The 12,245-nt window shown below is 37.2% G+C and overlaps 1 protein-coding gene across 3 annotated transcripts; it reads right to left on the bottom strand.

Moving 5' to 3' along the window:
• Nucleotides 1-503: 503 nt before the first annotated feature.
• LOC147872423 (uncharacterized) lies at nt 504-9,044 on the bottom strand. Of its 3 annotated transcripts, none has more exons than XM_087357813.1 (6): nt 8,825-9,044; nt 7,055-7,230; nt 5,381-5,494; nt 5,041-5,165; nt 3,834-3,929; nt 504-2,268 (listed from the first exon to the last, which is right to left on the bottom strand). In XM_087357813.1, the coding sequence occupies exons 1-5, from the start codon at nt 8,841-8,843 to the stop codon at nt 3,845-3,847; spliced, it is 519 nt and encodes a 172-aa protein (XP_087213939.1). In that variant the 5' UTR covers nt 8,844-9,044; the 3' UTR covers nt 504-2,268; nt 3,834-3,844. The 3 variants fall into 3 exon arrangements, with proteins under 3 accessions (XP_087213939.1, XP_087213937.1, XP_087213938.1); XM_087357811.1 differs by having other exon boundaries at nt 5,085-5,165; nt 8,825-9,033; XM_087357812.1 differs by lacking the exon at nt 8,825-9,044 and adding an exon at nt 8,538-8,692 and having other exon boundaries at nt 5,085-5,165.
• Between the last annotated feature and the right edge of the window lie 3,201 nt (nt 9,045-12,245).

Raw genomic sequence — 12,245 nt, 5'->3', positions numbered from 1 at the left:
GCCTCTGGAGTAACTCTTGCTGCCAATATGCCTTGAGACTTCTGTGAACTCTGGTTTTGGTGTCAACTGATAAATCTTCGCAGCCATTTCCAGTACTCCTTACCTTGTTGTACGTAAAATAAATAAGAAATATTATTTTATGTGGCGAGATCAAAGGCCATTCTCTTGATATCTTTCAGTGTGGGTCCAAAAAATTTGCTTTACATCTTAGGATAGTAACTGGATAACTCTTCAAGATATTGGTTGTGCCTCCCTAGCGTTCGATTTATTTTCCAAAGCTGACGTTGCTAATTCAAACACTTTTTTTAGGATTGTATCAATCCCTTATGCTTATTCCTTGCAGCTCTAATAGCAACCCAAAAGTCAATAGAATATCTGAGATCTGTGTGCTTAATATCATCCACTTCGAAAACAAATGCAACTGATTGCCACAAGTAAATAATGACACCCGCTTTCAATTAACACCTTGTCATTAAAATTACATAAAATGTAAAACGTTTACATAGCAGAAATGGATCTTTGTAATTAGCTTTCGCCTTGCAACAATGTTACAAACATAATCTCTATATGAGGAGTTCTCATACTTTTTCACTGGCGTACCACTAATTCTAATTTAACGCATTAAATGTACCACTAACCAATTTCGTTCAGGCAAAATTTATTTATGTTAATATTATCTTTTTATTTTCTTTCTTAGTTCACGTACCACTCAACATTGGCTCGTGTACCGCCAGTGGTACGCGTACCATAGTTTGAGAAATGCTTCTCTATACAGTTTTCACTCAACTGACAAAACTGCACGTCCCGCACTAATCAGCTGTGCCAATTCGGTGGCAGATGTAAGTATATGGGGAGGGGGTGATTTTATACAAATCCCTTCTAATTTTTATACCAATTTCACAAATATATATTAAAATTTATAAGACTGATAAATTTATTTGAAATGCGAATAAATGGATGTAAATATGGCAAAAGACTTATTATATTATGGAATCAGTATTGTATAACAGTTCCTCGCCAATAACAAGAGTCGATATCCTTTCAAATCGGTCATCAAACCAAAAAAATAATCCTTTTAAAACATAAAAACTCATACAAATATAATAGAACGTTAAATGATGTAAAAAATATATAAGGACAGTAACATTTACCAATTGGCTACCACCATCCAGGATTTGATGTTCTCATGGCAGTAAGTACGAAGATGACTGTCTTTTGGGCTGTAGCACCTTGCAGTCTGGTAGAAGTTTACCAAAGTTTCAGGGTTCCCTGCTGCCTCTGTCATCAGGGGACGTGTACTCATCGCCCTGATGATGCAGGCAGCAGGGAACTCTGAAAATGTAGTAAACTTCTACCAGACTGCAAGGTGCTACAACCCAAAAGACAGTTATCTTCTTTACCACCTTAGCACTTATGATAGAGCTACTGAAGAGAAACATGCCTGAGGATTGAGGCAGACAACACCTCTGAAACATCAGTAGATATCTATCAGACTGTACAGTACAACATCCTAGGAAGTGGCATTTTCACTCTACAATACATAAATGTTACCCTCAGTGGACTAGTTGTTAGCATGCTTGACACTGGACCCAAGGTTCGCGGGTTCATACCCGGCCAAGGTCGATGGATAAAAATCCATAGCACAACTTCGTTTGGAGGGGAAGTAAAGCCGACGGTCCCATGTCGTAGATTTACGGCATGTAAATGAACCTTGCGAGCATAATATGTTTCATGTTTCATCAGCAAATTTCAGTGGCCATTTCTCACCCAAGTCTCCTGTTTCACTCCTAGATGGCTCTGGCAGTCAAATCAGAATAGAGTATAAATTGTGCAGAGTTAGTGGGGTCACTTACTACTCTCGCTAGCACCGGAACGCCCAAACGGGAATTGACGGACACGGAAAATGAAATACTTAAATGATTTGTGTAGAGAAAACAGCCTTCTTTATATTACAATTCTCAATCGATCTGGCAAGCATGATAATCAGGTGAGGCAAAATGACCTTCTATTATTGCTGATACGGAGAATTTGTAAGCTGATGAATTCTCCTCTACTTTATCCTCCTCTCCTCCTGATTCAATGTTGGCACAGAGAATTCACAAGATCATCCTCTTATTTCTCTCCTTCCTGCTCCTTCTGCAGCACTGCTGGCATGGATCATTCAGAAGAATATGCATCATGTTCATTTTCATCCTCCTGGATAATTGTTGACGTGGTCGATTCACAAGATTCATCCTCTTCTATTATTGTTGACAACTGGGCAAACGCCTGGAACATTAAATATCATAACAGTTCTTTTCTGTTTCTATAAGTTAGCAAGTTATGAACTGTATGCACGCAATTCTAAAAATGTCACATTAGCAACTATGTTCAGTGACGACAGAGTTGTCTGGGAGAATCGACATACAGAAAGAATTTGCTGTTCACATGACACATTTCTTATGCAATAGACAGAAATTGTACGTAAGTATCAATACAAATAGTAAATGTGCATATAATCATACAGGCACAACAAAAGTTGCTTATATTTTCAAACATACGTAAAAACTGAATTTGGGTATAGATGCTCCCACCTCAGAAATTTACAGAGCTTTTTTGCTCTGATGGACTGCAGCACTAGAGAGTATGAGAGTATTTATAACAATTTCTCAAACTTAAATTAAAATTTATAAGATTCATTAATGCATTTTAAAGTTCGAGAGATGGATTAACGGACATTTCACACAGCTCTTAAACTCTTTACCAAACATTTTTATTGGTGGAACCACTTGATCATGCATGCAGAATACCGAAGCTTTGTTATATTCTGCTCTAATAAATTAACAAGTTAGAAAATGTATGAATAGAACAATAATTATATTTGCACCGCAGAATGTGAACTTTGCAAGTGGCATCAGTGTTGGTAGACTAATGTTTGGGATATTAACCTTTGAATAGGGGTATGTTGGTGAGTTGATATCATAACACAGGATTCCCCAACGTTTCTCTCAGCTGCATGAATTTCCACTCAGGAAACACGTAAGTAGTCATGTTAAGTGTTTGTTATTTTCTACATTCAAACAAAATTGGAATGTGCAGACACATTTCAATAAAACTCTCCAATAACCAATCTTATGAATATCTGTTCAGAGGCTCTTGAGTTTTTACATGCAGAAAGACAGACAAGGTAAAACTAATAGGCATAACTCTTAGAGCTACCGATTGTGAACATAACCAGAGAAAAAGTATAAAACTTAGTAATAATTTCAGACTTTCTTTCTCTCTTTTACATCTGACCAATCCCTACGAGTTTCTTGGCTTTGACGAGTCTTTGCAATCACCTGCAATAGTTTTAAGACTCAACTGTCAAGAAAAGAATTAACTCATTAACACACTGAGAGGTATATGGCAATGAGTAAGATTCATCACTGTTAAATACGCACACACATAATTATGTTTAAACGGAGTGGAATTCAAACCCATGAAAGTAGCGTTCACTCCAGCCTAAATCTGACAACTCTTTGGCAAATACTGGCCACGGCTCATTCCTTTCTATTGCCAAATGGCCTTTAAGAAACAGACTACAAGGAACTAACTACTGTCATCAGTGCACATTCATCTCACAGTGGCCACTTATAAAAACAGCACTGTATCTAACAAAAGCTATTTCATTTCATGTTAAAATTACTATGTAGTGACAGAATTCCTAAAATCGTACTTGAAAATCCACAATTTTTTAACTATGACAGTTCTGAAGAAAATAACACTGCTGTCATTGTCACTAGGAGTGAAAGAGTTATAAGTCATTTATGTTATAGTATGGACATCGTAGCCAGCAAAGGTTCTACACATACCAAGTGCTGATTTACTGTTCGTTTGTCTTTACGTGCCGACTTCTGTATTTCGATGCGATGTCTCGTGTCATCCATTTCCTTCTTTTGGACGTAAGGCTAGGAACAGAAGAAAACAACATTTACACACGTGTGTTACTATACTCTGACATGACTTATAAGATCTTAATTAAATTTAATATTTACAGTACTTTCAAACATAAGGACATGTACGCATTGCTCTATTCATTTGATTCTGTTGCAAGTGAATTAAATTTGATGAAATTTGGTATTTGGTAACTAAAACCTATATGATAATGATATCAAGGATGTTCTAGCCAGTGAGTACAAGGTGAATTTGATGCCATGACAGAAGAGGTTCCAGGACTTCAGAAAGCACAAGACACTTTTTGGATATTTGCATCACACTTTGAAGTAGATTTTGAGGCAGTGTCAAGAAATGTTCAAGTAGAGCTCAGAGAATTGCAAAGCGTGGAAGAAATGAAATTAAAATCTCTTCCGAAATTTTACAAACTATTCCTAAAAATAATCTAAGTTCTGTAAATATAAATGTAACTGAATTATTTGTATTCTCCTACATTTGTGACCAACTGTTTTAAAGAATAACGCATTCTAAATAAACGTTACGGAGAAAAGATAAGGACAAACACGTGAATGTGAATAAACTACTGCCCCCTCTAACATCAGAGTGGATATTTCTGACCTGGTAAACCACAAGCAGTACCAAATATCGCATTAAAGGTCAGCAGTTCAAAACTGCCCACACTCCATATAAAATTACATTACACTCATGACATGTTTCTGTATTCTCCATTTCCTCATAAATTTGAATCTAAGATCTGTCTGCGACTGAAACTGAGGGGCATGTTGGTTGATATTATAATGTTAAAGCCTCTTCTTTTTCCTGAGGATTAACATTTCTTTTGACTGTTACAATCAATTCTATCTACTGTTTTTATAATTATATTAATGTATTCGAAAGGCTAGAATTTTGAATGGCTCACATAATCAAAGCAAATCTAAGTAAATGAATGGTGAATGTCATGATTATTCAGTATTCAAGAACACATCCCTTGTGTCTAAAGAAGTATTGGAATAAATGTCACAGTTAACTCACTGCAAATGACATAATTATATTTAGTACATAATTGGCTAGTAAAGCTTCTATTTTGCCAGCAGTGAGCATCTAATTTTTCAATATGGCCCTCACTTTGAAAAGTTTGTACATCTCTGCAGTGAGGGATCCAAACTCACCAACTCCTCCTCGACAGAAGGGTCATCCCCTTCCAACCTCTCTCCTAGGTCATCTTCTTTGCCACTTTCCTGGCTGATGTCCTAGCACCACAAGAAAATTACAATTAAAGACTTGTGTTACTGGTGTAAAGATCTTCATTAAATTGTACGATTACAGCGCTCAAAAAATGTAAGGCAATTTAAATATTGCTTGCTCTAGTCATCTGATTATGCTGTGAATGGATTAATTTAGATTAAGTAAGATATTTAGTTCATATAACTCCAAAAATGATGATAGCAAAGAGTTCCACACTTACCCATCCCAAATTAAATGGATCTCCTAAAGTGGGTCTCCATCTCACTGCTTCAAGACACTCAGTTATGTCCGCGACAATCATACAGGACATCGCGTTCATCTCTGGTATAACGAACTGCCACCAAGAGAAAATAACATTTACACTTGTGCGTCACAGTATTCTGTTATTTATGGAAAGGTCATCATTAAATTTGGCATTTACATTTCTAACAAAAAATATAAGTCCATGTGCGCATTGCACTATTCATCTCATTCTGTTCTGAATAGATTAAATTTGACAAAATATGGTATCTATTCCCTACAACCACAAACATATTATGTGGAACAATTACCTTTTGTGAGAGACAAATTAAAATAAGATTGTTAAATACACATTTGAATTACCTAAACAAAATAATACAAAATCTTACGTTGCTTTATTCATTATGCAAGTAAGCATAAACATAGGCCAGCAAATGTTGTCAACTCAGTCAAATGAAAACTCCACTTGCCTGACCTCCCCTTCTCAACAAAAATGGTTTGAAACAACTGATTACAAACCTATTATGTACTTATAGATTACTTAAAGATGTTTTCAGCAACTCAGACTCCATAACACCAAAAGACACTATGGTACGGAATCCTGAATTACAAAGGACGTAGAAGGAAGGAAGTGGTCATTCCATAATGTAACATACGATCCCACATTTCACTGGGGGACTTACGAAACTCACAAAAAGCCTCTGGGCCGAGATCTGAACACACAACCTCCTGAATATGAAGCAGGAGTGCCAACCACTTCACTACAACATTTGTACGGTTGAGATGTGAGCCAGTACTGTCGACAACTCCTGGCATCTTAACGTGTCAGAACAGGGCATTCACATACTTATAAACAGAATGAAATGGTGAATCGCAATTGGCTGGTTTGTTGATCACTGTGTGTGTACACATTTGTATTTGTATCTGAAGCATTTATTTTGTTTTATTTAACAAATTTATTGATCAAGAATCTTGAATGTGTTTACACCAGTCCATAAAAACTACACCACCTTTAAGCACATACGTTATTTTGGATCAGTGGTACCAAAATTAATATTCCCCATCAAAATATGTGTGCTATTTATTTTGATATGCAGACTGTCACACTCTGGTTAGCATAGTACATATCTACTCTCTAACAAACTGCTTAACTGTCTAGTGCATTGTCACTCCTGATAGTTTTGTTCAGACGTGTAGTGTGGTAAAAGTTGAAGATGGCTGCCTTCTGGATTGTAGAACTTTACCGAGGTTTCAGAGATCCTTCCTACCACCATCATCACTCTTAAAGATGGAGACAGCAAGGATCTCTGAAATGTTGGCAAACTTCTACCAGAAAACAAGGTGCAACACCCCAGAAGAAAGCCATCTTCAGACCCACTGCCATGAAAACCTCAAATCCTACATGGTAGAAGTTAATAGTCATATCAATTTTGATCCATCAACCTGTTGACAAGGGCTTAAGCACCCCTGAAATGTCAGTTAGAGGGCACTAATACCAGAAGATTGTCAGCTTCACTCCTGACTGTATCTTAAGGAGTCATATCAGTCCACTTCACATACTTAGAGTCTTCAATTTTTATATCCATATCAACCTAAATCCACATAAGTGTACTAAGTCCTCCCTTTCTTTGTATCTGTTCCTTCTTGTACCTACCTTGAAAACAAATAAGATGACAAACATCATGACCAGGGACCAAACTGCTTTAGTGGAGCAGAAGCATCTCGGGAGGTATGCAGTGCATTCTCGCTCCACAACGTTTATTAGCCAGGCCACATAGTTGTCCTTGTGCGCAATGATCGCGGGTGCTGGGCCTCGTAACAACAAGATAACTGCAACAGAATATTAGACTATTAGTACGATCATCTAAGCGCACTTCATATTGTGGTCTCCCTTGACAAACCGACACTCGTCTGCTCAAGAAATTCCGCTCATGTCATTACTGTATTCGCAAAACACTGCCATTTTAAATTGTCTCTTTTCTCCATGATTTCCAAAAAAGTTGTCAGTGGAACAATGGTTCCGGAGAATTTGACGTAAATACGTCTATACGGAAAGGAAGTTTATATATTGGCTTTATTCTAAATATTTCCTTTATATATGCTTTACAATTGAGTAAATTTTGATTAAGACTTTGCTTATTTAACTTGAATTAGTTACGCTTAAGATGGGTCTGTGGTAGCTGAATGTTATTTATTTATTTAGTGTTCTGTCTGACGACAGGTCCATATGAACAGGATCCTTCCATCCTTTTCTCGGACTGGGACCTGTTCATATACGTTCTTGGCAGATGATCCAGAAGTGGTTTGCCATTGCCTTCTTCTGTGTGTGAATGGAGTAATTGTTGGGATGCCACGGAGAAACCGGGGAAGCCCCCAGAGGAAAACTCCGTGTTGCCTAGACCACGGCCTTGCCCAACACAAATTATAAATTCGGGCACCGCCGGGAATCGAACCCGGGACCGGAATGACACTGACCCTAAAATATAGACGTATTTACTTCAAAAAATTTCGTGCCCATCCCCCTCTCAACTTTACTGCCTTAATAATCTTCGGAGAATAGCAAACACTAAAATACACAAGAAAATGCTTCGATATAAAGTGACGCTTAAGAAACTCTTCCAACTTCCACTCACTTTAACCATTGATGGATCATTGAACATAAACAGCATACTGTTCTTTGATACCTTGGTCTCTTGACTTTCATGATTTAAATTTCTTTTTGTAATTTTGTCTACTTTTGTACATACGTGGTGGGGGCTCAGAAGATCCTGAAATGCACGACAGAAAGCATTCTCCGAATCTAAACTTTTAACGTATTACATTTTGTCACATTCAATATCGTTGCCGTCTAGCCTATAAGTTTGAATCCACCATCCTAAAGCAGAGTTTATAATGCCTGGAGACAGAAGGAAAGAAATGAATGATTGACTGTCTGCATCATATGTTTCTAGATAGTCATAAGTTAAATTCCGAAATTTCATGGTTTTTTAAAGGTAGCTCTGACATTTTCGTAGACAGTTCCAGTGACATTCATCACGCTTTTCTCATTTCACATTTACGTTCCGATAAACGTTTTCAGAACTCGGTTTCACACAAACAAATTAAAAATAATTTTAAACATTACATTTTTCACTTACTCATGTCTAAGTCCTCCATTATTCACAAAACGAAATGATCTAATAACACACCATAAGCATCATACATATAAAACATACACATTTTCGTGGAAACTCAGCTACAATATTTCCAAACATGAGATTATTTTACAATGAGCCTAGACACAACAGTGATATGACGTATTATTAACGTGAGGAGGGATTATAAACTTTCTAGCAGAGGCAATTATATCCGAATAAACGTTTTTAGAACTCGGTTACAAATAGACAAATTGAAAATAATGTTATAAATTAAGTATTTCACTTACCTACGTCCAATTCCTCCATTATTTACCACGAAATTCTCAAATACACCTCATACACAATAAACAAATACGTTTCCATTGAAACAGCGACAATGTATCCAAACAAGAGATTTCTTCGCGGCCAACAATGTTATTGTTACTTCATTTACAACAATAAAATCGAAGTTGTCCTTAGAACAAGTCTTGTAGGGTGGAATTGAGCAGTGAGTGACAAGCCCACTGCCTCTGCACAACTTTTACTCAATCCTGATTTTGTCTACTAGAGCCATCTAGTAGGGAATCTGGAGAGACCTGGATGAGAAATGGCCGCTGAATTTTTGCTTACGAAACATCTCGTATCATGCTCGTTAGGTTCTTTTACATGGCTTGAATAGCTGTGCCGGAAGGGGGCAATAGGCCCGTTCCTTGTATAGTAGTTGATGATGATGAAAATCGCAGTTAACTACAAGTATACGTAGTATCTTTGATGTAGCAAAGATTAACATGATTTTAATTTTCTCACAAAAGATGTTTTTGCGGCTTCAAATTCGGTATCTCTGTGAAGGAATATTAATATATTACGTGGTGGTAAATGCTACCAATGAGGATAACATACACAGAAAAGTGGGTCCATATGTTCATGTTGTATTTGGACTAAGAATGGAAAAGTAACATGATATTTCAGAAAATTTCATAACGAAAATTAATATTTTGTGTAATTCGTGTTGTCGCATCATTTGGGATGGACACATGCACTGCGCATGGCGAAGCAGAGAATATGAGGGTATGGGTGGATTGGATTCATCTGGCTGAGGATTTGATTCCTTGTAGTAGATGTTTGTGATCTTTAAAAGTTAGGAAATTGCATGACTGGCTGAGTGGCTCAGTTTATGAAGAGCAAACCGTCCATTTTCTCTAAATCAAACACCATGTTTTAAGCCCACAAAAAATTCATATTTCAATTGTGTGCTGTAAACTAAATGAAACGGCGCCTGTGATTGTATGAAATCTTGCTACACCGAGACTACAAATCCTACATACGCTTATACAAAAAGGCAGCATAATATTTATCAATACTATAATCAACGGCACTTTATGTTTTGACGAAATGAAGCTAGACATTCTTGTTATTGACTAGTATTTGAATTAAATTGCTTCAGCCCATTGAAATTACTTTAATGCATAATGTTTGGTGTGCATGAATACTAGATTTCACAACTTTTGTAAATTTAGAATTTAAGGTTATGTGGGAACAAGGTTACATCTGTTAGAAATATGCTATGCATACAAAAGTTACATGAGCGTGTGATGAACTTGGTCCTCTATTTCACTGCCAGGGATACAGATATACCGGGTCTACAATTTATGAGGCTGCGGTCGTGCTTGCACGACTCCCGCCGACATCAACAGAGCGCCGGCCGACCACGCAATGCAAGCACGACCGCAGCCTCATAAATTGTAGACCCGGTACTATGTAGGCGGCAGTGTAAGGCCCAGAGCAGAACTGATCAATATGTTTTTCTGGCAGTAATTAAATCCCCGTTGACCAGTCCATAACTAGCTTCTTCATGAGCTCAGGATGTAAGGTAAACCAAATGTTATTATAAATATAGTTGTGACCATTTTATTGTTGAAGCAGTTTAGGAAATAAATTCAGATGCCTTTTCTCCTTCAAGTTTTTCAATCTATATGGAGGCTAGTTGGGATACTCTAATTGCATAATATGCAATCTTGTGGTTTCAGTGCATAACATTCATTAGTACTGATTATTACCAAATTAAAACTTGGCAGATACGATCTCAAAGCTTTGACATCATGATGACGTATGTAGTTGCTAATAAACAGCAAATGTGTTTCCTATAATTTGCATGTTTTTGTTATCATCTGCAACCAATCTAAATTAAATATTTTATCAGTTACCATCATGAAAGAGAACTCAAAGTACAGCTTTTTATGCTTGCCTTGTGGTTAAATGAACATCTTATTAATTAGTAAACATTTACTGTTTGAGGAACTTAAAGGGATGTCTTAGTATGGAAATTATAACAGCCATAAGTCAGAACTACTTATCAAAAACTTGTCTTCAATAAACAGTCGTTCTTGAATCAAATGAAAATATTACTCAATTAATCTGATCGAAAGTCATGCGTACTCTTTTAATGCCTCAACAAATTATATCTGAACAATTATTTCCCTTAAAATGGTAGTTTTCTAAGATGTTACAGCCTGCAGTCTGGTAGACACAAATAGACGTTTCAGAGGTGCTTGTTACCTTCATCATCAGGATGATAATAATTGCCTTGGCAGTGGAGCCAGTAAGAACGTCTGAAACATATGTAAATCTCTACAAGGCACAATGTCCGAGAAGACAGAACCAGGACCAGATGCTGATACTTAAGGGTCCTGAGAGAGCTGCACAGTAACAAGGGACAACTCTGATTATCAGCTGGGATAAACATGACATGGACCACCCCTATTTGCTTGCCGTCAGACAGCATGGCATACTACGTGAAGGTGGTTGAGTAGCATACGAGGATGGTCATTTAATGCACCGGACTGGGATGAGAGGATACCATTCTTGGTGCCGGCCTACAGAGCATCAACCCATGACACCTCAACCAAGAAAGCAAACTTCGTTTTGACATTTACAGGAAACACACTACCGCAGATCGCTCGTGTCATCCATTTAGACACAGATGGACAGGTACGTAGTATTCAGTGAATGGGATAAACACATACCATATGATGCGAAAGATTTATTACAGAATTCTAATGACAATTCCTTGTCAATACCTACAGAATCAATACCAAACCAGAAAAATAATCTTTTTCAAAACACTGAAATTCATATGCATTTAGTAACACCAGTTAAATTAAGTGAAAAACCATCATACTGATACACATAGGAACAAAGATTTTTAACAATTGGCTTCCCAAGATTACCCCAAAAAGTACTTAGGTCAAACCATTTTACAGAGAACAAACATTCTACAAGAACCAATTCAAAATTTGATCTCTCCTTTATGTGACTGTGATATTCTGAGTTTTGTGCTGTCTCAAGTCTTCTGTAGAATCAGAGAATCATACCGTCACCATCTTCAAGCCCTTATTTTCTTACAAGAATCAGTAGAGAAAAATAGTCTCCACTTTCAGGGCTGAATGGCAAGGCCTTTCATATACACAAAAGTACTGCCACCTCTCAACTGATGATGGAGATCGTCTACAGACACGTACTATCTCAATCTGCGGGGACAAAGTGGCAGCATAGAAAGCATTACCACTTTGTAGGATGTGAGGTTCTCTCACAGTGGTGAGTACGGAGATGGCTCTCTTCTGGATTGTAGCACCTTGTAATCTGGTAGACGTTTACCAGAGTTTCAGTTGTCTTTGCTGCCTCCATCATCAAGGTGATGACTACTCATCGGCCTGATAGTGGAGGCAGCAA

The sequence above is a fragment of the Zootermopsis nevadensis genome, unplaced genomic scaffold (assembly GCF_977971745.1).
Source record: "Zootermopsis nevadensis isolate Lab colony 2312 unplaced genomic scaffold, Znev_1.0 Znev_ptg000028l, whole genome shotgun sequence".
NCBI classification, from domain to species: domain Eukaryota; kingdom Metazoa; phylum Arthropoda; class Insecta; order Blattodea; family Termopsidae; genus Zootermopsis; species Zootermopsis nevadensis.
This window is presented reverse-complemented; position numbering and strand designations above follow the sequence as displayed.